This window comes from Sorex fumeus, unplaced genomic scaffold (assembly GCF_029834395.1).
Source record: "Sorex fumeus unplaced genomic scaffold, SorFum_2.1 ptg000007l, whole genome shotgun sequence".
In the NCBI taxonomy this organism is placed as follows: domain Eukaryota; kingdom Metazoa; phylum Chordata; class Mammalia; order Eulipotyphla; family Soricidae; genus Sorex; species Sorex fumeus.
In genome coordinates, this window is record NW_026606064.1 from 63,147,777 (window position 1) to 63,173,901 (window position 26,125).

Genomic DNA, 26,125 nt, shown 5'->3' on the forward strand with positions numbered 1-26,125 from the left:
TACTCTTGGCTCTGCAATCAGGAATTACTCCTAGTGGTGCTAGGGGGACCAAATGGGATGCTGGGGATTGAACTCAGGTTGGCCGAATGCAGGGCAAACGCCCTACCTGCTGTGCTATCACTCTGGCCCATTTAAGGTCTTTCTGAGGGCAGTGCTGAGACACAAATATTGAGGTTCCGTTAACAGCCCATAACCTCACACAGTCGCGATGAATGAATACTCCAGGGAGCCACACCAGTCTGCCTGAAGTTCTATTTTCCTCTTGTTTCCACAATGGACCTCTTAGACTGCGCTGCTTTGCACATGGGAACACTGAAATTAAGTCATATGTTGTTTTTTTTCTCCTGTGTTAGTCATGGTACCTACACATATGAGATGACAGCACCAAGCACCATCAATTTCTGTCACACCTTTAGGATATTTGCTATGAGGAAAGCCTTTAGACAAAAACAAAATATTTTTTTTTTTATTCAAGGTGTAAAAGAGGGCAATAGAATAGTGGGGAGGGCATTTGTCTTGCATGTGGTAGACACGCATTTGAACCCAGGATCCCATATGGTCCCTGGAGCACACCAGGAGAGTCCTTGAGCACAAATCCAGGAGTAAGCCCTGAGTACTGCCAGCTGTGGTCCCTGAAGCCAAACAAAAACAAAACACCCCCAAATGTAAAAGAGATCATGGAGCTACCCTGGGTGTGGAAACATAATTTCAATATTAACCAATCAACTTGGCTCTGGGGAAGCCCTTCACCCATTCACAGATGCTACTGTTTATAGGTAAAGCTGCTCTCTTTGTTGAAGTGGGTTTGCATATATATATATATATATATATTATATATATATTATATATATATATCCTAGAAATTCAACCATTTTTTTCCCCACATAGAAACCCATCAAAGAACAGTGATTGGTTTTATTTTTGCATGCTTGGGATTGAACTGAGGAAGGACCTCAATCATGCAATCTATTTTTTTTCCCTCAACCACTGAGCCACATCCTTAGTCCCCTGAAAAATGATTTGTTTCCTTAGTTCTGACCCAAATGTCATCTCTGCACTTTGAGTGGGCTACTGGAAGGGAAGGTATTTCCCTGAGTGTGTATGTTTATGGGGGGGGGAGGGGTGGAATGGGCGTGTGTTAGGGAGGAGGCAAGGAGAGTGGGAAGGGGTGGGCAGGAAAATCAAACTGTTCCTAAGTTTCCAGAGATGTTCAGCTGTCTATCATATCAGGTACCATCTCACACCCCATGAGCCACTCTGCATTTCCTTATCATTATTTTGATGGCTCAATTCAGGCCTTAATGATTTTTGTCTGGACAGTAACAGTTGCTTTCAACCGCTTTCCACCAGGCCGGCCTCATTCCCTCCATTGCTCTGGCCCAGGATCACTAGAGGGGCCATCTGGAGTCCAGCTCGGACTAGTTCCTTGATCGGAAAAATCACATCAGGGATGTCCTCAGGGCAACCACTCTTTGAAGTGAAGAGGCTTCAGACTCTCCCCTGGAGCTTTCTTTGTAAAACCCATATTCCTAATCTCCATCCAGTGAAACCCTGAATTCCTGGGGGCTAGACCCAGACACTTCCATGAAAAAACAGACCTCCAGATGTCTGGGCTCTGATCTCAGCACAGCCCAGAGAGGCATGAAACCGTCAAGCAGGATGCAAATACAGTCTAAGATCGGAAGGCACCTTGCCTACACAGAGGGTACACCCCAATCGAGACAAAATTAGATCTTGCAACAATAGTTAACAAAGGTAAACAACAGTTAACTTCCCACGCCTTCTGCACCTTCCTTCTTCAAGACTCGCTGGTTTGTTGAGTTCCTCCACCTCCTTCCTCACCCTGCCCCCGACTGTCCCTTTGGTCTCTGTGGATAAAATCTGCTGCCTGCCAGACCACCTCAATGCAGTGACAGCATTCCTGAGACCCTCCCATGTACGCGTCGCTTCGCAGTGGATGGCTGGAGGCGTCTGAAGACTAAGTCATTTCAGGCCAGTTCCTGGGCCAGGAGGCAATCTCACCTGTATGCGGATTTCCCGAGACCCTACAAGTCACCTGTCTTCTGCGACACATAAACTCAGTCTCTGTTTTGCCATCGGAAGTCTCCACGTGGGGCCTGGTCACTTCTGGCTGATGTGTCGTGCTTCCCCAAGCCATCAGATCACACTCCTATGCTAGATTACTGGGCTCAGTGACCGCTAAAATTCAAGGTGTTGTTTCAAGAAGGGGCGAGAAACAACTGTTAACCTTTTTTTATTTCTTGCTTTTCTTTTGGGTCACACCCAGCGATGCTCAGGGGTTACTCCTGGCTCTGCACTCAGGAATTATTCCTGACAGTGCTCAGGGGGCCATATGGGATGCCAGGGATTGAACCCGGGTAAGCCAAATGCAAGGTGAATGCCCTACCTGCTGTACTATTGCTCTGGCCCAACAGTTAACTTCTGCTGACCAATCAGCACCACTTTCTTTCTTTCTTTCTTTCTTTCTTTCTTTCTTTCTTTATTTTTGGATCACACCTGGAGATGCACAGGGGTTATTTCTGGCTCATGCACACAGGAATTACTCTTGGCGGTGCTCAGGGAACCATATGGAATGCTGGGAATTAAACCCGGGTGGGCCGTGTGCAAGGTAAACGCCCTACCGCTCCAGCCCCTCAACACAACTTTTAAAGGAAGGGAATTGCATGGCTTCCTCCTGGTTTAACTAGAAAACTTACAAAATGCTTAGTAAAAGGCAGTATTTTGATTCATTTTTACTTATAAGTTTTTGGGTTTGGGGGCCATAGCCTGCAGTGCTCAGAGATGATTCCTGGCTCTGTGCTCAGAAGGGAACTTGGGGTCTACTGGGACACCCAGACGCCTGCCGGGGAAAGGAATCTGAACCAGCAGGTTCCATCTCTTTGATCCAAAAAGCTGCATTTTAAGAGTATCTTTCACTTCTTGAAACCTAGTTTTAGACAACTGGGCTATCACAAAAACATCTCAGACAAATAACAATCTTATTACTTCATGGTGGATGATTAATATCTGCAAATGCATGAACTAAATACAATTTTAGAAGCTTTGTTTCAGGTATCAATGAACAGGTATCAAACTTGATTTTTTGGAGGTAAAAATAGTAAGTCCCATGGACTTTTCCCCTTCTGAATTACTGAGGAGTGTGACACTGATCCTAACTTGGCCACTTTGGGGGACCTTGGCGTCCATCACTGTACACCATAAGCACTGTAGCACTGTAGCACTGTCCTCCCGTTGTTCATCCATTTGCTCGAGTGGGCCTGATAATGTCTCCATTGTGAGACTTGTTGTTACTGTGTTTAGCATACTCTCGGTAGCTTGCTGGGCTCTCCGAGAGGGGCGGAGGAATCGAACCTGGGCTGACTGGGTTGGCCGCATGCAAGGCAAATGCCTTACCCACTGTGCTACTGCTCCAGCTCTCATGAGACTTCTGTTAAATGCAACCATGGGCCAGTGGTTCCCTAACAATTATGATTGGGGATTTTAAAGCTTTCCAAGAAACATCAGAAGAACCAACTGAATTTACTATTCATTAAGAGGTGAAACAGTTCTCTGATGCCTCCTCATTGCATAACAAAGTAAACCTAACCATAACAAACGGCCCACCCCAGGACTTGGCACTCTTGGAGCCCTTCAACAGCCCTTTCAGGAGCAGTACTTGACAGATACTTTCAATAAGCACTCACAGCAGATCCCAGGAGCTTTTTTTCATTCTGGATGACACATACACAGCATCGAAATCCTTTAGTGAATTCTAACCACAATTGAATACATGGGGAGGTCCTTTTGGCATGGTGTTGTTTTGGCTATTCCTTTACCAAAATGAAGTGCAGGCACCCATTTATCACTTGGTTTTCCTCTTTGCTCCTTTTCATTGTATGCTTTACTCTGTTATGCTCTAATTTGATGAAAAAAGTGAAGAGCCACGAATATTTATTGAGTGCTCCCAAGGTTCCATACATTTTCTCTCTTTAAAAACAGTATTTTATTGAGTGACTATGATTGACAACACTGTCTGTACTACTGCTTTATCCTTGCAAGGTGGCTTTACCACCCCCACCACCAGCATATCCATTCCGGCCACCACTGACAGGAAGTTCCCTACTCTACCTCTGCCGCCTCAGTTCACTGTTCTGTTGACCCTATCTCAGGATTTATTTTCACTGGTGACTGTCTACTTGCTGACTTTAGTTCATTTATTCCACTTATAGATGCTCCAACTTATTCAAAATTTTGTTTTATTTTGAAATTTGAAGCACATCTGATGGCGCTGGAGGCTTACTGTTGGCTCTGTATTCTGGGTTTACTTCTGGCCATATAAGGTGCTAGGGATCAAACCCAGTTTGTCTATGCGCAAGGCAAGACCCCTACCCGCTATATTCTCTTCGCCCCAAGACACTCCAACTTTGAATAGAACTTGCTTGGTGACCCGAGGGTTGTGGGACTATGGGATAAGGGGCTGGAAGAAGCACTAAAGGGCCACAGATTTCCAGGTATACAACAAGTGCTCAATAAAGAGGGAGGGAAAGGCTCACTGCTGGCAGCCAAGTCTTGTTTGCCCTGAACCTGGCACTCACCCCAGCTTCCTGACGATCCTCTCCTCCTCGTGCAGGTATTTCTGTCTGTCCTGCTCCACCAGCACACGCTGCCGCTGCACCGGGTCCTCCAGCCTCTTCATCGTCTCTATCACTTTGCTGCTGATTTCTAGCTCGGCCTTCTTCATCATTGCCCTCAGCAGCTCCTGGTTCTGCAGCTGTGGAACAAAAGCAAGTGGACCTCAGTGGGTGGTGGCAGAATGCCTGGTGGCCTTCGGAAGCCATCTGCAGCATAGAGAGCCTCTGAATACAGCTGGATCCTTTATCAGTGAGAAGGGCACGGGAGGGCCAGATGGCAGGGGATGATGCCCCGTCAGCCCATGGTGCAGGGTGACGGCCAACAGCCATTTGCACTCCCTCAGTGGGGCTCCCAAAACACCAGAGCTTGGGAAGCTAAAAAGCAGATGCAGGAGAGCAAAGTCTCCACCTTCTCCCTGTGGCTTTCTGGGTAAAACCCAATACTTAGTGGCTGTGTCTCGGTTTCCTTAGCTGGGAACTAGAAGACCCCCTTGCTGGACAGGGCCAGGCTGATGCTGGGGAATACATCTTCCAGAAATGTGGGTGATGAAGGAACTGATTTCAGGGTAGGTTCAAAGCAAATCCCACGTAATCCCAGGCCACAAAACACAGCCTGCGCTCCCCGGGGCTCATACTCTTAGCTGAGACACACAGGTCACAGCAAGGTGCTCCCTGGGAGCGCTGAGTGCTCACAGGTGCTCCCTGTGGCTGTTCATGCACCGATCCCAGCTGTGGAGCTGAGAGGCGGCCATACACAGCAGGCTGAGTTGCCAGGGATCACAGACAGCAGGACTGCCGGTATCATGCCGAGAACCTAGGACCGGGAGGACTTGAACTCACATCCCAGGTGCCTGTAAGGCAGACAGCAGACTTTTTTTTGGGGGGGGGGTCACACCCAGCGATGCTCAGGGGATATGGGTTGCTGAGAATCGAACCTGGGTCGGCCTTGTGCAAGGCAAATGCCCTCCCTGCTGTGCTATCGCTTCAGCCCCAAGGCAGACACTCTTAAGCCACAGCATCTTCTGAAGGGCCATTTGGGGGCACAAGATTATTATTATTTTTTTTTTTGCTTTTTGGGACACACCTGGCAATACACAGGGGTTACTCCTGGCTCTGCACTCAGGAGTTACTCCTGGTGGTGCTCAGGGGACCATATGGGATGCTGGGAATCGAACCCGGGTTGGCCGCATGCAAGGCAAACGCCCTACCTGCTGTACTCCAGCCCCGTAGCTTTATGGGGATCTTACAGGTAGCCCTGCTAAAGAACTAGTCTCTTAGATGGATCATTCCTATGAAATTGGGAGGGCCTGGAATGAATTCATTGTCCCTTCTTTCCCCCATCCCCCAGGCCACACCAGGCAGTACTCAAGGCTTACTCCTGGCTCTATGCTCAGGGCACTCTAGGGGGTGCCAGGGAACAAACCCAGGTTGGCCACTTCAAGGCAAATACCCTACCTGCTTCACTATCACCCTGACTCCCAGGAATGAGTTTGAATGGTTTTCTGAATCATCTTCTTTGGCTTTTTCTTCCCTATTTCAACCTGCCCACCCTACTGCATCTGCATCAAATTTCTGCTCCTGCAAATAATTCATCAAATCTGAACATGAAATGCTCAAATAGGATATGCTTTACAGTCTAGGATTTTTCCAATGATTTAATTATCCAATTACTGGAGCTGGCTGCCAAGCACAAAAAGATTTCATTCAAGTTTCACTATTTTATAGCACAGTTCAAAGAACATTTGAATTTCTAATTCAATTTTCGTTCTTTTGAGACAATTCCACACAGTTGCATGTATCGCTAATGATAGCCCCATTATTGGACTCATAATCACTTTGGGGGCTGCATTGCACTTTGGTGTATAACGCAGACGCAGGAGGAGGACTGGGGCCAAGATCGCTTAATTATTCCAAACAGTTGTTTTCTACCGACTTCCCTGACTGGGGAGATGGAGGCTGGAGGGAGGCAAGTGAGTTGGCCAGTGCCATGGGCAATGCAAAGACAGAGGTGGAGATGAGGGGAGCCAGTTAGGAAACGCTGGATTGTCCTTCCCTTCTCTCCTTAAGATCACACAACTGGGGGCTGGAGGGATAGCACAGTGGGTAGGGTGTTTGCCTTGCATGTGGCTGACCCAGGTTCAATTCCCAGTATCCCATATGGTCTCCCGAGCACCGCCAGGAGGAATTCCTGAGTGCATAAGCCAGGAGTAACCCCTGAGCATCACCGGGTATGACCCAAAAAGTAGAAAAAAAATCACACAAACCAGGGGTAATAGGATAGTGGGCAGAGATGGTGCTTGGGTTGCATGCGGCCAACCCAGGTTCGATCCCCGGCATCCCAAACAGTCCCCTGTCCACCACGGGAGTGATTTCACAGTAAGGAGAAACCCCTGAGCACTGCTGGGTATGGCCCCAAAAGAAAACAAGACTGCACAAATCAGAGCTTCTCTGTTCTTCACGGAGCAATAAGGAATGCACATTCCGCCCAAAGGAAAAACCCCAGATCCTGGGCATAGGGGTCTCTGGGGAAGAAACAATCTGATGCAGCACCCATGTCTTGGGATCTAATCTGCCACCACCTAGCAAATGCCGGGTGCAGATCCTAAAGCAGCTTCACACCTGCCTCCACACTCAAGCCCTGCTGACAGCAGAAACACTTGCCTACAAACTGTCTATATGGAAAGGTTATTTTTCTTGCCAGGATTCAAGGAGGGTCACACGATTTCCAAGTGGCCAGCAGGTGGCGCTAAGAAGGGCCACAGCAAGAGAAGGGTGTACCCTCCATGAAAGGGGGGCGGGGCAGGGAGGAAGGGCACGGGGCGGGGCACCTTCCTGTTTGCAGGTGTAGCTGTTGGCCTGAAAAGCACTAAATATTTGGTCTTGAGTTACGAGCCAGCATTTTATTTTACTTTTGGCATTTTGGGGCCATACCCGGTAATGCTCAGCAGTTACTCCTGGCTCTGCACTCAGGTATTTATTCCTGCTGGTGCTAGGGGGACCATATGGGATGCCATAAATTGAACCCAGGTTGGCCGCATGCAAGACTAACACCCTCTCCGGTGTACTATTGCTCTAGCCAGCATTTCAAAATGCAGCTAACTAGCAGCTAATGATCTAAAACCAATCCTTTCGGGTTGCCTTCTAATTTAATCAGAATCAGAGCTCGTGGGGGTAGGGGGTACGGTCGGTGAGAGGGGGTGGGGTGCCCCTCCCTCCTCCACTTTGCTTCAGTCCCTGCCTGGACACCGTGTGGATCTCTGACTTTGTCCACTCTGCTTTTCAGCTTACTGCCAAGTGACTTTAGAGTGAGTTTAAGTGAATTGAAGAAAATGCAAAAGGATGGGAGTGGAGGAGTGGGGGAGGACACTTTGCAGATGACAGGACACAGGAAAGGATTGAAATGACCTCCTTGGGTCAGTGAGATAAGGCCTAAGAGACAGCTGCCTGCCAGGACCCAAGCACGAAGCAGAGCCAGTGGGCCCACTGGTTGCAGGTGTCTAATGTGTCTATCTTCCTGGTAGTGAGGTCACAAAGGGACATTTTCTCCTGCGCATTAACCAAGGGAGGGAAGACATAGGGGGCTCAAGTCCTCCATGCGATCTGAAGCCCTTTCCTTCCCAGTTTGAAGCTCGCCAGCTCTTCAGGGGACATACATGGGGGACACACCACTGGCCCTTGGGAGGGTTTGCCCAGTAGCAATGCTCAGATGAGGCACCTCTCTAAGCTGGTGAGAATGGCTGGGGTGAGCAGAAAGCAGTGAGCCACACTGCCTCATGCCCATTCTGCTACTGGAGAGGCCAGAGCACACGGCCCAAAGCAAATGCAGATGGTTCTCTCCACCAGTCCTCCAGCACGGCCCCTTTCCTGAGGAATCGCTCCTTGAGTCTCACCTTGGATTTCTAAGGGCATCCCAGTCTGCTCTACTTTTTTGCCCTTTCACTGGAAAGGAGCAAGCACTGTGGCTGGGAGCAGGGAGGGAAGTCTGAACTGGCTGTGAAAATGCTCCATGGGGCTTCCTCCTTTTAGCTTGTCTTGATAAGGACAGATGCGGGAGGTTTTATGCTACACCCCTCCCCCCACCACCTAAGAGCACAGACAATCTGAAGATGCAGCTTGCAACTGGAAATATGCAGTGGCTACCACTCTGCAGGCAAGAGGTCCAGGTTGGAGCTCAGGCACCACCTGGTCTCTGAAGCATCACCCAGGAGGAGCTGCTGCTGAGCATTACGAACACCCCCCCCCCCCCCAATCCCCCCCTGCAGGCTAAGGACTGTACCTGGAGCTGTCGCATCTGCTGGAGCTGGAGTCGAAGCTCGGCCACGCTGCGGCGCATGTGGAGCAGGCTGGCGTGCAGGGCTGGGGTGCTGCTGGGGGCCCCTGAGGACTCCGGGGCACCCAGCATCTTCCCTGCAGAAACCGAGGGCGTTCCTATGAGAGAGAGCAGCAGAAATTCTGAGTCCTCTGTGGCGAGTCCCCCGACACACAGTCTTGGTCTCTCTAAGCAACTCGTTTCCTTCTCCAGGAATTCTGAATTAAAACAAAATAATGCTCTCCAGAGCTTTTGGTACTTTTTCTATCTGAAGACCTGTAAAGTGCCTAGCTCAAATTTTATAATACAAATATAGGGTTAAAAATTCTGGGACTGGAGTGGTGGGAGGGATGATGGGACCATTGGTAGTAGAAAATGGGCACTGGTGGAGGGATGGGTACTCGATCATTGTATGACCGAAATGCAAGCACGAAAAGTTTGTAAGTCTGTAACTGTACCTCATGGTGATTCATTAATAAAAAATTTTTTTAAAATTCTGGGACTGAGGCTGGAGAGAGCACAGCAGGGTGGGGTGCCCGGCATCCCATATGGTCCCCCAAGTACTGCTAATGATTCCTGAGTGCAGAGCTAAGAATAACCCCTGAGCATTGACCGGCGTCGTCCCCTTTACCTCCCCAAAATAAAAATTAAAAAAAAAATTTTGGAGCTAACACAAGGCAATTCCATGACTTTCTCACAGGCAGACAGACCCCAAGAACATGCATTCAATTCTAGGCAGAGGTTCAGGGGAATCTCCGAGGAGAAGCAGATGAGAACTGGTCTACCCCTGAATGTCGTGTCTCCAAACCAAAGGAAGAGGGCTTTCTGCACATTAGCGAAAAGGTCAGATGCAAATATTCTTTGGGAGAGCAATCCTGGGAAGGCAGCAGAAACTTCTTCTGCAAAGTTTTCTAGCTGCCATAAACTTTTGCTCAACTTTCACTTCAGTAATCTTTGTATATTTCCTAAGTCCATTTGGAATGGGTGTATTTGGGCCAAATTTGCTTTAAAATGACTCAGAAAGGATCCCAAGTAGCACTAACAGGACCAGCAAGACGGAAGAATCAAAAGGATAAAAAGAAGATGCTATTTCACAGTTTTGGGGGGTTGATGGGACACACCCAGTGGTGCTCAGGGCTTACCCCTGGGGTGCTGCTGGGGGCTCTGTGATCAGGGATCACTCCTGATTGTGCTTGAGGCAAGTGCCTTAAGTCCCTGTACTATTTATTTCTCTGGTCCCCATTTCACTGTTAAGATAAAGCAGTTTGATGGTTCCACTCTCCTGAGTAAATGCCTCTCTCTCTCTCCACCCCCCCTCCTTTCCCATTTTCTCTTTCTACTACCTCCTCTCTTCCCTGTCTGTCTCCCTCTCTTTGTTACACACACACACACACACACACACACACACACACACACGGGCTAGCCGTTCAGATCTTTCTCACAAGAAACAGCACCATGGGATGTTTTCAACCATGGGCCACGCTGGCCTTGGAGGACGGGGCCCTACAGCTGCATTGCATACCTGGGATGTGGCCTCTTTCCATCCTGGGTTAGCACCCAAGGGAACCTTTCTTTCCCCAGCACACACAGCCCTGCTAAGCCATGGCAGATAAGCTGCCGTGGGCTCCAGGTGGCATGCTAGATTGAGGGAGTGCCCGACAATTGTCCTCTTACATGCTCAGCTTCAGAGCCCCACAGCACACCAGTTTCTCTTAGAGCTCAAGCTCTCACAGTTGCACTTGTAGAACTCAGGGAATGAATGAAAACGCACTTTAAGAATCTGCCCAGGGGCAGGGAAGGCAGCTTAGAGCACTGAGCACATGTTTTGCAAGCAGGAGACCCAGGTTCTCCCCCACTGCGTGGTCCTCTGAGCACCACTAAAGCAACCCCAAGCACCATACTGGGAACAGCCTTGGAGCACTGCAGGGTGTGGCCACCAAACCAAACAAAAATTTACAAAGGTACCAAACAGAGCGAGATGATTCTGAAGTTATTATTAGAAGCAGCCACTTTCATCATCACTAGTCACAGCTTGGATCAAATTCTGGCTGAAGCACCTCGCCTCACCCCTGATGGACCACTCCTGTCCCCGCAGAGGGACAAGAGTTGCCACACCGTAATTATTCAAAACAATATTCTCCAATGTGAAGGCACTTGGGAAAAGGTCATTGGTCAGAATTAACATAGCAAGCTCCATGACAAGTATCCTGAGTTCACTGCGTGCACACACTCACACACTCACAACCACTTATACACACACTCATAGACACACACACTCACTCAAAGACACACTCTTTGTCTTTCTCTCTTTTCATCCAACATCCTTTGTACGAATGATACGATCAAGGTACTTCTCTGGTGAAAATAAACAAATTCACTCACAACTGACCTCAACCAAGTATATCTATTTGTCTGTTTGGTTTAGAGACCATACCTGGTGGTACTCAGTGCTTACTCCTGGCTCTGTGTTCAGGGATCGCTCCTGCTGATGCTCAAGGGAACAAATGTGGTTCAAACCAGGGTCAGCATCATCAGTCAGCCTCAATCCCTGCACCATCTCTCTCGTCCAATCTATATCTTAACATATTATTATTAAATGACAATTTTATAATATGAATGCACCCTGCTACAAAAGAACATCAGCTTTGGGACGGTCAGGTAAGTGTGACTAGGCTTGTGGCTGACACCTTCGTATGAGGGTTATGTGTGCGTTACAGGACAGAATACATGGACAGTACCCTCTGTTTTAGCCACAGTGAATGAAACGGTCTGAAAGCAGCAGGAAGTTGGGTGTTGCCCTTTTTCATTTTCCCTTTGCCAAACAAGCTCCTCGACTCTATTTGTCTACTGGACGGGGCTCAGAGTTCTCGCCTTGCAGCTTACTTCCTAGAATTCTGGAGGATTTGTCTATTTTGCAAACTCACAAGGTTGCTATGGCAACGACAGCCCCGGGACCACATCTTGCCCCAATACATTAAAACAACAAAGACCAAACCCGCCAAAGACTCTGGGGGGCAATGGGTGGGCGCAGACCTGAGACTGCTTTGTTGGTGGCAAATTGGCTCGACGTTTCTGGAATCTACCAACAGGAGCCCAGAGCTCCTGGATGGCCGGTCCCTTTGGAATGATCCACGCCACTTAGGAAAATGACATCCCAAGGAAATGATACTTACTCCTTCCTCACTTCCTCCCCCACCCCATGTCAAATTCACTTAAAGGTTTAAAACAAAGAGATGCAACCACCCACAAAGCTTGAAAGGGATGATGGACTGTAAACACAAAAGGAGATAAATTACAAAGAGGGGCTGCGAGTAATGCCATTTGCTCATGTGTCACATACGTCCTTGTGCTCAGTTTCATTTGGAAAATGGAAATTATGGCAGCTGTTTTATGAGCCTGTATCAGTTCCTGAGTTCTTGCATCCAACAGGCCTGGTACAGGGGCTGGAGAGACAGTATTGAGGGCAGGGCTCTTGCTTGCACTGGCGAGATCTGGGTTCGACCTGTGGTACTCCACAGAGCTCCCCGAGGGTGCCAGGAGTGATCCTGGAGTGCAGAGTCAGGAATAAGCACTGAGCACCTCTGGGTGTGGCCTCAAAGGCAAAAACAAAAGTCCACAGTGCCTGGTGCAGCAGAAATGCTCACAGTTCCTGGGACTGCCATTATTGCTGATATTATCATCACCGACATGATGAACTCAGACAGTCTCTCACCCTGTTCGTTCCATTCTAGGCCATGGGTCCCGATGTGAAGTTCTTCAGCTGATCTTCTCGGTCCTATCTTGGCATTAAAATCACCCACAATGATCTTGTAGAAGGTGTGGTCTTCTTTATAGAACTTCTCTAGCTCCATGTAGAACTTCTCAATTTCTCTTTCATCATAATGAGATGTTGGTGCATAGACAAGGAAGATAGAAACTGCAGGCAGTGAGCCACATCTATTCAAATGTAAACGTCCGATTCGGGTTGTTAGGCATTCGAATGAATCAATGCTCTTGGCCAAGTTTGTGTTGACAAGGACACCGACGCCTCCGACACCTCTTTTATCGCATGTTCCGAGGAACAATTCTTCTCCAGTGTCGAAAACGGCATGGTGAGATTTGTGCCTTCTTGTCTCGGTCAGACCAATGATGTCGTACTTGATCATTCGCGCTTGTACCATCAGGTCCTCGATGGATGCATCTGATGCTAGCGTACGTGCATTGAAAGTACAGACGATCATTTTTGTCTTCCTTCGTTGTGGCAGCCTAGGTCGGCCTTGAGATTTTGTCGGCCTCTCCTTTCTCATCCTTCTCAGTGCTGCCATGTCGGTGAAGCCTTCAGGGTCAGGTGAATGAGACCAGTTGTAGTTACTGGTTTTGGCATATCGAATATACAGCGGATAGCTTGCCAGGCTCTTCCGTGCGGGCGGAATACTCTCGGTAGCTTGCCAGTCTTTCCGAGAGGTATAGAGGCTTTTGGGGTGACCTCTAATCACCCTTGTAGGTGTTACCATATTTGAACCCTATCAAATATGGTACGACAATTCCAGAAGATGGGTATTTAGTGTCTTATGATGTGTCGCGCAGCCGCAAGCGGCCGCGCGGGTCCGGAAAGCATCCTGGAGTGTGGCGACGGCTGGGTAGTGGAAGTAGTGTCGAGAGTGGAAGTCTGCCAGTGGGGTATTTATCTGGGTAGGGTGGGTCTCCTGTGCACAATTCGATCCCTGGGTGGTTGATGGAAGCAGACAGGGCAGGGTAGGGTGGGGCTCCTGATTAGAATCCCTTTGTCACCTGTGGTGGTGGGAGCAAGCAGAGAAGCTCTGTCCCTGGGTCCGCCGAGCCTGGAGTCTGAGGTCTCAGAGAGTTCCGCTTATCTTGTTCTGTGGGTCTTCAGTTGTGCATGGGTCTCGGCCGGAGCTGCCGCGCGGGTCCGGAAAGCGTCCTGGAGTGTGGCGACGGCTGGGTAGTGGAAGTAGTGTCTGAGTTCATCATATCGACCAAGACCATTCATGGTAACTCACAGTTCCAGAAGGCAGAATCTAAACGATGGACATGGGAGTCTCCCGGTGGACGATTCCACAACGAAATAGACCACATCATATTCAATCGACGATTTTGCCTGACTGATGTCGCTGTTGTCCCAAAATTTCGAACGGGATCGGACCACCGTCTCCTTCGTGTAAAATTCTACTTCACAGAGCGGGGAGAAAGGGCTGCAAAGTTCAAAAAGAGAACTCCCAGAATGACCACCAACTGGGAACTCTTTGGTACTATTGCGGCAACATGGGAAGATGCCATTGTTGACAACATTGACGAGGAATATGATCGACTGGTTCAGCACCTCCATGAATGTGCGAGGAACGCCAAGAGAGAGATAGCCACAAAAAGTCGCCTATCTTCGAAAACTCTTGAGCTAATTCGTGGTTTGGCGCATGCCTCAGGCAACCGCAAGCTAACATCTGAGCTTGCAAAGCAGTGCAGAGATGCGATCAAGGAAGACCTCAAAGAGAGAAGAGCAGAAGTACTGGTAGATGCGGCAGAAGCCGGGAAAAGTATTCGTAAAGCCCGCCTGTCTTTCACCAACTATAAGACCAAGATGACTGCCCTCCGACGTCCTGATGGATCCATCACATCCTCCAGAACGGCAATGGAGAAGATTATCCATGACTTGTACTCAAATCTCTTCGATAGCCATGTCCACTTGCTGACATACCAAATTCCACAGGATGGGTATGTCGTTCCCAACGTTCTCCCTTCCGAAATCCGACACGCCATTTCGTCAGTAAAGAAGCAAACAGCACCCGGCCCAGACAAGGTCAGACCTGAACACCTGAAGAACCTGCCGTCAGTACTCATCAATACACTGGCTCGGCTCTTCACTCGCTACCTGTCTGAATGCAAGGTTCCGTCTCAATGGAAAACCAGCAGGACCGTACTACTGTTCAAGAAGGGAGACATCCATGACATTGGCAACTATCGCCCGATCTGCCTATTGTCTGTCATCTACAAGTTGTTCACTCGAGTCATCCTGAATAGGATTGGCAGAACACTATGAAGGACAACCATGTGAGCAAGCAGGGTTCCGCAAAGGATTCAGCACCATCGACCATATCCACACGATAACCAAGCTCATTGAGGTTTCTCGGGAGTTCAAGATGCCGCTCTGCTTAACGTTCATTGATTTAAAGAAGGCCTTTGATTCTGTTGAGACGGAAGCGGTCATTGAAGCCCTAGCCAATCAGGGCATTCAAGCCCAATACATCAGGATCCTCCGTGAGCTGTATTGCGGATTCACTACCAGGATCTCACCATTCTACAAAGAAGTGATCGTTGATGTCAAGAGAGGGGTGCGGCAGGGTGATACCATTTCACCGAAACTCTTCAGTGCCACCCTCGAGAACATCATGCGACGACTGGAATGGGAAGGAATGGGAGTGAAGATAGATGGTCGGCAACTACACCACCTCCGCTTTGCTGATGACATTGTTTTAATAACACCAAACATCAGCCAAGCGGCACAAATGCTGGCCGACTTTGACCGTGAGTGTGGAAAGGTAGGACTACAGCTGAATCTTACAAAGACAATGTTTATGAGAAACAGCCTTGTTCCTGACGCCCCATTCACTCTCAATGGAACGACCATCTCCGAATGCAACAGCTATGTGTACCTAGGTCGAGAGGTCAACATGACAAATGACCTGGCACCCGAGCTGCGCAGGAGGAAGAGAGCGGCTTGGAACGCCTTCAAGAACGTCGAAGAAATAGCTAAGAGGACGAAGAACCTCCGGCTCCGGGCACATCTCTTTGATTCCACTGTTCTTCCTGCATTAACATATGCCTCAGAGACCTGGGCCCTACGCAAATAAGATGAGAACGCCATTCAGGTCTCCCAAAGAGGAATAGAAAGAGCTATGCTTGGAATATCACGTTTCACTCAAATGAGAGAACGAATCCGGAGTTCTGACATCCGTCGACGATCAAGGATCAGGGACGCTGTCTCATTTGCCAAGGTGTCGAAAATCAGATGGGCTGGTCACGTAATGAGATTTAAAGACGACCGTTGGACTAGAGCTGTTACTGATTGGATTCCACGGGATGTCAAGAGACCGCGTGGCCGCCCACCTACCAGATGGTCAGACTTCTTTGTCAAGATCATGAACGATCGGTTTGAGGCCCTCCATGTTCCCGGAGCGAAGAGATGCCATTGGGCTACACTAGCACGGGACAGGGACAAATGGAGACGTTACTGGCGCCCGCTCGAGCAAATCGACGACTAACGGGAAGTTAAGTGATTAAGTGATTAAGTCATTATCATCACCAGTGTTTTACCACAAATGGAAAAGAAATAAAAGGAGAACATAGGTACCGAGGAGATGACACAGGAAGTAAGGCACTTGCCTTACACACCGTGACCCCGCTTTGACCCTCACCACCATACACAGTTCCCCGAGCACCACCTGAGTGATCCCTGAAGACAGAGCCAGGAGTGGGACCTGAGCACAGCTGAGTGTGGCTCCAAAACTAAAGAATCAAAAATGGAAGGAGAACACAGAAACAGCATATACTGTTACAGCAACACTGTTGAAAATGTATCATTTCCAGGACAGGATCCAGAGGAACCAAGCTGGGGTGTTCAGTAGGTTCCTTTATTTCAGTCAACTTTACTGGTCACGACTGCTTAAGTTTCAGGGAGGCTGTGTCTAGCTTTAACACACAGACACTGCAACGTGCTAGCCACAGCACAAAAGCTTATTGGCTTGTGCATCCTTCAAGCCACTTAATTCCCAGCTTCTCTCTGCCGTGCTGTGAGAACATCTAAGATTCTCTTGGAACCCCTCAAGCATCTGGTTGAGTATCATTCAAGTATTTAGTTGCCGTGATGGCCAATAGGGCCCAGCACCTATTTCTCTTCTAGCTCAAAGTCAGTGCCTTTGGACCAACTTCTCACCATGGCCCTCATCCTCAGCTCTGTTCCTCTTCATTCCATCCTGTTTTTTCTAGTTCAGTAGGCTCCTCTGCCCTCCCCGCCACTTAAGTTTTGATTGGATCTAAATGTCCCCTAAATAAACTGGCAACTTTCTTCTTGTTGTTTTGGGGCCACACCCAGTGGTGCTTAGGGTTTCATCCTGGCTCTGTGCTCAGGAATCACTCCTGGCAATGCTTACGGAACAGGGATTTAAATTGGGGTCAGCCACAAGCAAGGCAATACCTTCCCCACCATTTTATATCTCTGGTCTGAACTGGCAAAATTGCTTCTGAGACAAGTCTAGCAATTTCCACAAGATAATTAGCTGACTCTAGCGAAGGTTATGATTGATGGTTAAGTAAACTGACAAACCCAATGAAGAGTGGGCACAAGCTGTCAGAGGGTTTCAGTGGAAACCCACCCTCCCAGGCTGCACAGTTTTCAGTGGTCTCTCCAAACTCTGGGCTTCCCCCAACTTGCCACATGCTTCTGGTACAACTCAGTAGCCCAACAAAAAAAACCTTGTACCTTTGGCTTTGATTTTTAGGTCACACCTGGTGGTGCTCAGGGCTTACTCCTAGCTCTGTGTACAGGGATCACTCCTGGGGGTGCTGAGGGTACCAAGGAGTGAATCCAGGTCGACCAGATGCCAGGCAAGTGCCCTATACACTGTACTACTGCTCGGGTCCCAGAATCTCTAGTTTTGAAAGGGGCCTGCTTTGGATCAGAGTACCTACTCTGCAGGGTAAGCAAGACATCAAACAAATCAGGATGTTAGTCACCCCCCACTAGGAAGACAACTGGGGCCCCTTGAGGGACTCAAGGGGGGGTGTGGGGAGAGCTGACACTTCAAAGCAGGCCTGGTCAAGCCCCAAATCCATTTGGACTTAATGGCGTGGACTCACTCTTTCATCTCTTCCTGTCTATGTCCACGCTGCTGTCGGGCCGAGATCCTGCCCGGGACAGAGACTTTCAATGTCTTCTCTTTGCACTTTGTGTAATACCCAGATTCATTCTCCCACCATCTACACAGGCTTGTCCCTATTCTTGTTGGCTCTTCCCCTTCCTCTCCCTTCACTATATGCAATTCCTCCTCTGGCCTCTGTTTAAATTACTTCCTCAGGGAAATGTCTTTGGTTTGGGTGAGACCTGTTGGCTAACCATGCATCCTGTACTTTTCCTTTCTACTAGGAAAATCTAATTTCCTTGCCGCCCTACATTGGCATTTCCCCTGCAGGATTCGGGGAGGTCTGAGCTAACCACCAGCCTTGCCCAGTACCAGGCCCTTGTGGGACAAATGGCCACAGCATGGACGAGGGAGAGAATCCATGATGAATGGGAGTGTTGAGATTGCTGGAGAAGCCTCAGGAATCACACCAGGAGGGAGTCAGGGAGAGGCCAAGCATTTGTGAAACAAGCCAAGCTGGCAGGCTCCAAACACTTACCTGCACTCTCTGTGTGGTGCTTACTGGCTGCGGTTTTCATCATTTTCTCACTGAATCAAAGAAAAAGAGAGTCAGCAAAACAGTTTCCAAAAGGCCATTCACCGTTCTAAGTAATTAGCAGCAGCTGAGGATGGAATGAAGCAATGTGGCGGTGGTGGGGGCGGCAGCAACCGCGCTGCTAGTGGCTGGGACGGGAAAGGCTTCCATGGGTTCTGCCACTGCAGATGGAATGCGGCTTGGGAGCACGCGGGATGCTCAGATGGCGATGGATGGGGATGCAGACACTGCACGGTGTTCCATGAAGCTCCATGCACTGAGAAACACATTCCCTCTTCTTGGGCCAAAGTGTTACCTTCAACCAAGAATTGCCAGAAGGAAAACAAACAAACAAACAAACACCCCCAACAAACCATGATTCATAGAGGTGAATATTTCCAGTTTGAAATGATACAAGAGAACGGATTTGAATGAATGATCTTAATGATTAACAGGAAACATACTGACTGGATTTTTAAAATTGGTTTCTTTGCTTCTTTTTACCTAGATGAATCTTTGCTACTACTTGTAATGGGCCCTTTAAAAAGTGCAGACTGAACCAGGCCAGTTAAACTGGCAATCTGTCTCTCCATGGCTTGCATCCTCTCTCTGTAAAACAAGAGAATTGTTTGTTAAAGCTATATTGACTCTGAGACTGGTTTTTCGAGGTGAGCGATCACCTGAGGGCTATAAAAGGTACCACATCACTGGCTGCCAAAGTTCAACCCACCTGGCCCACAGAATCTGAAGCGCCTGAAAATCCTTGCTGGGCTCAAAACTGGATGGGCAGATTTTAATGTTACCCCAGGGGTCTCCGGGAAAAGCCACTGCACCAGTCAGCAAAGGCTTCTGCTCTCAGGGAAACTGAGAACGCTGCCTTGCAAAAGATTCCGTTGGCATTTCCTGGGCCTTGGGGCCTTTCTGCCCAGGTTTTACTGTTTTATCTCTGGCTCCAGCACTGTACAAGGCTGGCCTGCAGCTCAGAGGGGACCTAACCTTCTTGGCTGGGGAGAGGCGGCCTGGTTTTGTTGTAAAATGATGCAGGTGTGTGTGTGTGTGTGTGTGTGTGTGTGTGTGTGTGTGTGTGTGTGTGACTTGTTTTGAATGCCAGGGTCATCTGTCAATTTGGGACCAACATATGATGGACAACTGATATCAGAGGCAGAGGAGGTGCCATGTAATGTCAGAGGGAACTTAATCTAGAGGTTTTTGGAGGATGAGGCAAAAAAAGCGAGTATCCCAGTGGATACCCATTGGGCATCACAGGATACTAAGAGTATATGGAATTATGTCCAATGGAAGGACACACTGTGGCTCTCTGAGCCACACTCAGCCCTGCTCGGGAATCCTGCCACATTCAGTTCCCACTTCTAGGGCTTCTGAAACAGGCTCAAATTCTGGGAGCTGAGACAGTTATTTCCAACACATGACTAAAATGACATCATAGCCCAATGACCCTCCTGACAAAGCATGTCATATTTGTGACTGCAAGTGAGTTCAGTCACACTCACTTGTAGTTTAAAATGACAGATGTCTGGAGACATAGCACAGGAGTTAATGGGCTTGTCCTGCATATGGGTGGCCCAGGGTCGACCCCCAGCATCGTTGGTCCCTCCAGCACCACCCTCACACTGCTGGGATGGCACCACAGGGCCTGAGCAGCCCTGCATCCTCAGACCCTCACACTGAGCTCACCAGGAGGGAGTCATGGCGTCCCTGGGCACCGCTCAGGAAGCCCTGCCACAAACACCAAGCAGGAGAGTGGAGGACAGGAAGAGTAGTGTGGGCACCTCGCTGACAGGATGCCACATTAATAGATGTCCTAGTGTGACCCCCACAGGGCAGAGAAGTGAATCCCGTGTTCACTGTAGGGCTTATCCCATGGCCCTCTTGTAGGGACAATGGTGATTCCTGAGCTACAAGCAGCATCTTCATGCCCGCTGGCTTCTACACACAATCCGATGCCTGGGCTGAGTCCTCAGGGGGGAAGATCGTGGCGGTGTGGTCTGTTCCCTCACACAAAAAATACAAGTGATTTGGACGTGTTGAAAAAAGTACTTGAACTTCATGGAACTTCTCACAATGTTTTCAAGGGCAATTTTTCAGGGGATATGTTCACGCGTAGCTTTTTCTCATGTGTTTCTGGGCTTTTCTCAGGGATACTGTGGGGGCAGTTGGGAGCCCGTGTGGTATCTGAGATGGAGTCTGGATCTCCGGCATTCAAAGAATTTGCTCAACCCTCTCACGGATCTCTCTGTCCCCATGTGCAATTCTGACTTTCCATTCTGCCTTTGGTATATAACCCTGAGAGCCATACAGAATACTGCACCTCATGACACAGCTTCAAGCTTCAGATCCCACGCATTTCTTCAGTTGAATATTTTCTCTTTGTTATTTTGTTCCACAGTTTCAACCCCTGATTTACAAATTCCAGGCATTTTCTTTAGCAGTCTGATCTAGGTTCTTATCTCTGATACCACATGGGCTCCCAAGTAACCCCCACAGTAAGCCCTGAGAATAGTCCAGAAACACGAGAGAAAGCTATTCATGGACAATTCCCCCCAAAATACTGTCCTTGAAAACATTCTGAGAACTTCCACGAAGTTCAAGTACTACAAGTTCAACATGTCAAATCTCTTCTATTTTTCTAATCTTTGTTCAAATGGAGCAGAAAGCAATCTCAAACCCGACAGAGCAAACGCATCTCTAGGAAGCGATCTTCTAGGTGATTCTCAGGCATGGTGCTGGGTGCTGCGGCTCTGTGCCACCCTGTGGGTGATACGGTTGCATGTGCTGAAGAGCAAACGCAGGCAACTCCACAAAGGAAGGAGATAAGTAAACACCCACTAGAAAACCCCAGCTTATTGAAATGAAGGTAACAGAGACATCTCGGGAGTGGGGAGGTATGCTGGCTGAAATGGGAATGGTCTGCCTTCAAGGATTCTAACTCCTGGGAGATGAATGTTGCCCACCCTCACTTCTGGGGACCTGGCGATCCTGAAGAGAAGTTCCCTGACAGTAATGCTGGCAGGCGAACTCATTACCCAACAGAGGAGATGCATCAGAGGGAGGGCACACGGTTACTGTTCTTATTTTATACCAGGAAACTGCAAAGGAGTTCCTTTTTTTTTTTTTAATTTTTTAAATTCCTGTAAGTGCCGTGAGATTTTCACGGTCAAGTGAGCTTTGGCTGGAAAGCAGATGAATGGGTTTGGAAACGCTAGCGTGTGGGGTAGAAAAGCATCCGATGCCCTAAATAAACAGCAACCACTGATAATAGGAAAAGGGAAGCTGAGGTCTAGAGTGGGAGGGAAATCAATGAGAATCTCTATTTATTTTTGGTTTCAGGGCCACACCTGGCTGTGCTCAGGTTCACTACTGGTGGTGCTCAGGGGACTTATGTGAGCTGCTGGGGAATGAATCTGGCTGGGCTGTGTGCAAGACAAACGCCCTGACCACTGTGCTGTCTCCCCAGACTGAATCAATGAGAATCTGAGGGGAGAGAAACAGCAGCCAAGTTCTGGCACGGCCCTGATCCAGCCTTGCCTTATGAATCCCTCTCTCATTGCTTGCCTGTAGCATTACTGGGCAGAAAGCAAGAGTCGGAAGGAAGGGGCTGGAGTGATAGCACAGCGGGTAGGGTGTTTGCCTTGCATGCAGCCGATGCGGGTTCGATTCCCAGCATCCCATATGGTCCCCTGAGTACCACCAGAAGTAATTCCTGAGAGCAAAGCCAGGAGTAACCCCCGTGCATCGCCAGGTGTGACCCAAAAAGAAAAAACTAAAATAAGAGTCGGAAGGAAGCCAGATCAGGCCCAGGATGCATTGTGGCTGTTGGGACCACAGAATGTTCCAGCTCAGGCCATTTCTGGAGACCAGGTCTGTGGGCACCTGGCTTCTTGGAGGTTCCCCCAGGCAATGCCTTTCGGGTGCAGAGAGAGAGGCTCCCCTACTCTCCTGACTCCTCACAGAATGTGTTGAATGGCCTAAATGAGATTTCGGGGGCTTTGAGCAAAAGCCCCATATCTGACTCAAGTCTCCAAGTCCATGGAGGCTTTTTTTTTTCCTTTTTGGGTCACACCCGTGATGCCCAGGGGTTACTCCTGGCTCTGCACTCAGGAATTACTCCTGACGGTGCTCAGGGGATCATATGCAGGGATGCTGGGAATCAAACCCGGGTCAGCTGTATGCAGTGGCACTCAAGGATTTCTTCTGGTGCTCTGGGGGTCATATGTGGTGCTGGGGGGAGCCTGAGTTGGTTGCATGCAATGCAGCCTCGATGCTCTCTCTCTGTTTCCAATTTTAAACCTTTTCTATGGGGGGGGGGTTGGCTGGGGTTTGTACCACACCCAGTGGTGATCAGGGGCTGGATCTGTGCTCAGGAGTGACCCTTGGCTATCCTGGGAACCATGTCCAGTGCAGAGATTAGAATTTGAGTCAGTCACAGGCATGCCAGCATCTTAAACCTTTTTTTTTTGTTTGTTTCTTTTTTTTTTTTTATTATTAGTGAAACACCATGAGGTACAGTTGTAGATTTACAATTTTTTGTGCTTGAGTTTCGATTGTACAATGAGCAGATACCCATCCCTCCACCAGTGCCCTTTTTCCACCACCATGGATAAAATCCCCCCCCCAACCCCCATCCCCCCCCCCCCCCCCCCCCCCGCCTCTGTGGCAGGGCAATCCCCTGTGTTCTCTCTCTCCTTTTGGGTGTTGTGGTCTGCAAAAGAGGCATTGAGTGGCAAACATGTTCAGTCCATAGTCTACTTTCGACATGCATCTTCCCTCCTGGGAGGATCCTCCAAACACCCTTTATTTGGTGTTCCCTTCTCTATCTGAACTGCCCTTTCCTCTAGGATACCCGGCTGGCCTCTAAGTTATGGAGTAATGCTCCTGGTGCTGATCTCAGCTATTCTTGGGTATTAATCTCATATTTTGTTACTTTATATTCCCCAGATGAATGCAATCTTTCTATGTCTATCCCTCTCTTTCTGACTCATTTCGCTTAGCATGATACTTTCCATATTGTACCACTTGTATGTAAATTTCATAACTTCATCTTTTCTTTTTTTTTCTTTTTTTCTTTTTTTATTAGTGAAAAACCATGAGGTACAGTTATAGGCTTACAAATTTTGTGCTTGGGTTTCAGTTATACAATGATCAAGTGCCCATCCCTCCACCAGTGCCCCTCATCCATCCCCATGGGTCCCAGCATCCCCCCCCCACCCTCATCCCCCCGCCCCCCGTCCCATCCTGCCTCTGTGGCAGGGTATTCCCCCTTGTTCTCTCTCTCTTCTTTTGGGTACTGTGTTTTGCAAGAGAGGCTTTGAGTGGCAATCATGTTTGGTCTATCGACTACTTTTAGCATGCTTCTCCCACCCTGGGAGGACCCTGACAACACCCTTCATTTGGTACTCTCTTCTCCATCTGAGCTTCCTTTTCACCTAGAGCCTGTGGCTGGCCTTCCATTCATGGAGCAAAATTCCTGGTACTAATCTCAGCCATTCCTGGGTGTTACTCTCCCTTTTTGTTGCTTTATGTTCCCCAGATGAATGCAATCTTTCTGTGTCTATCCCGCTCTTTCTGACTCATTTCGCTTAACATGATACTTTCCATGTAGTACCACTTGTATGTAAATTTCATAACTTCATCTTTTCTAACAGCTACATAGTACTCCATTGTGTAAATGTACCAAAGTTTCTTTAACCAGTCATCTGTTCTTGGGCACTCAGGTTTTTTCCAGATTCTGGCTATTGTAAAGAGTGCTGCAATGAACAAGCAATCAGCATCTTAAACCTTTTATTATCTCTTTGGCCCTAGAGAATTTCATTTAAAAACATTAAAAAAATTAGTTGCCATGGAACAAAGTTATTCATGACTGGGTTTCTTGTATATAAAGTCTGAAGTCTGATCCCTTCATCCGGGTCCACTTTCATTCACCAGTTCTCCCACCCAAAAGTCTGCCTCTCCCAGGGGCATCTGTTTCTTTTAAGAGTTTTTGCAGTGTGGTTTACAGCACTGTTGCTGATAGGGTTCCACACCTAATGCTTTACCACCTTCCAGCACCACTTCCTCCTCCCAGTTGAACAAAATTTTTTTTTTTATCTTTTTTTTTCCCCTTTATTTTATTTTATTTTTTTAAAGTTGTAGATTTACAATTTTTTGTGCTTTGGTTTCAATTATACAATGATCAGATACCCATCCCTCCACCAGTGCCCATTTTCCACCACCATGGATAATATCCCTCCCACCCCCATCCCCCCATCCCCCCGTCTCTGTGGCAGGGCAATCCCCTGTGTTCTCTCTCTCCTTTTGGGTGTTGTGGTCTGCAAAAGAGGCATTGAGTGGCAAACATGTTCAGTCCATAGTCTACTTTCGACATGCATCTTCCCTCCTGGGAGGATCCTCCAAACATCCTTTATTTGGTGCTCCCTTCTCTATCTGAATAGCCCTTTCCTCTAGGATACCCGGCTGGCCTCTAAGTTATGGAGTAATCCTCCTGGTGCTGATCTCAGCTATTCTTGGGTATTAATCTCATACTTGAACAAAATTATTTTTATCGTCATAGTTTTCCCCTCCCTCTCTTATCCTCTGCTTTCTCAGTGGTATGTTTCTCACTGTCCAGGCTTCCTGGAGAACAATATGGACATTCCTTTTTTAAAAAAAGCTAGAAATGCATCTTTCATTTGGCCCAGCAACTCACTTTTTGGATCATATCCCAAGAACCCCAAAACAAAATGGAGAAAAGCAAAATAGGTCTTCCTTTTCCTGTTTTGGTTTTGGGTCACGCCTGGCAATGGCTTGGGGGTTACTCCTGACTGCATTCAGGAATCACTCCTGGCAGTGCTTAGGGGACCATATGGGATGCTGGGGATAGAAACTGGGTTGGCCAAGTGCAAGGAAAATTCCCTCTCCACTGTACTGTCTGTCCAGCCTGGCCTCCATTTTCCTATGGAGTCAATCTCCCCATGGTTATGTTATCAGTGGGCACTTCCAGGAAACTATGATGCATCAGAGCCTGGAGAATTCAGAATCCCAGATCATCTAGGGGGTTCACCCTCCTGACTGGGACACAGCAGGGCCTGTGCACCACAGGGGCATCTGATACCAGCTGCTCACGTGGGTTCCACCATCTCCACCAAAAAATGCTTTATAGAAAGAGAAGGGTCTAGACTCACCCTACGGTGAACACTTCTCCCTCCTACCGAATGTCTATTAGTGTATCTGGTTTCAGAACTCATTTGAGGGAGATTATCTGATTTATAAAATCACAAATAAGATTGTCTTTCCATCTCATGCTCGGTAATCTGGAAACAATTTTATGGTTTAACTGAATTACAGCAACTGGAAACTGAAGCCACTTTCTCCCACGATGACATGTCTGAGGCAGGTTTGAATGTGAAAGGGAAAAACAGAGAAATGCAGTGGAAGGAGAGAAATTATGTACAACCCTGTCATTTAACAGCACTGGCAATTTTGTATGATAATCATCTGAATATTAACAATGTAGAAGATGACTCTTGCCAATATTGCTTGGTTTAAGGTATTATGGGACTGGTATAATTACTGGTGAAAAGATGGTTTAAAAGTGATTTCACAAACGACTATCATTCCATAAGCCACATTCATGTGATTGGTATGTATGGGTAACTAGTCATTTAGTGCCTAAGTCAGCCTGGCTTCTGTGAATCTTTTTAGGCCCAAGTATATTATTAATAAAAAAAACCCAAGTCAAGCCCAGAAAAGTGCTGATGATGGT

General features: G+C 48.1%; 1 protein-coding gene across 11 annotated transcripts in view; it reads right to left on the reverse strand.

The window, feature by feature from the left end:
- Positions 1-26,125, reverse strand: part of KIAA1217 (KIAA1217 ortholog) — a 750,771-nt gene that overhangs the window by 23,798 nt on the left and 700,848 nt on the right. For 8 of the 11 annotated variants that reach the window (XM_056132179.1, XM_056132185.1, XM_056132165.1 and 5 more), the window contains 4 exons: positions 18,871-18,975; positions 18,331-18,380; positions 8,908-9,059; positions 4,596-4,771 (listed from right to left, as the gene is read on the reverse strand). In XM_056132179.1, coding sequence (XP_055988154.1) covers positions 4,596-4,771; positions 8,908-9,059; positions 18,331-18,380; positions 18,871-18,975 — 483 coding nt within the window. The remainder of the gene's footprint in view (positions 1-4,595; positions 4,772-8,907; positions 9,060-18,330; positions 18,381-18,870; positions 18,976-26,125) is intronic. The other 3 variants (XM_056132171.1, XM_056132215.1, XM_056132231.1) reach the window with 1 other exon arrangement.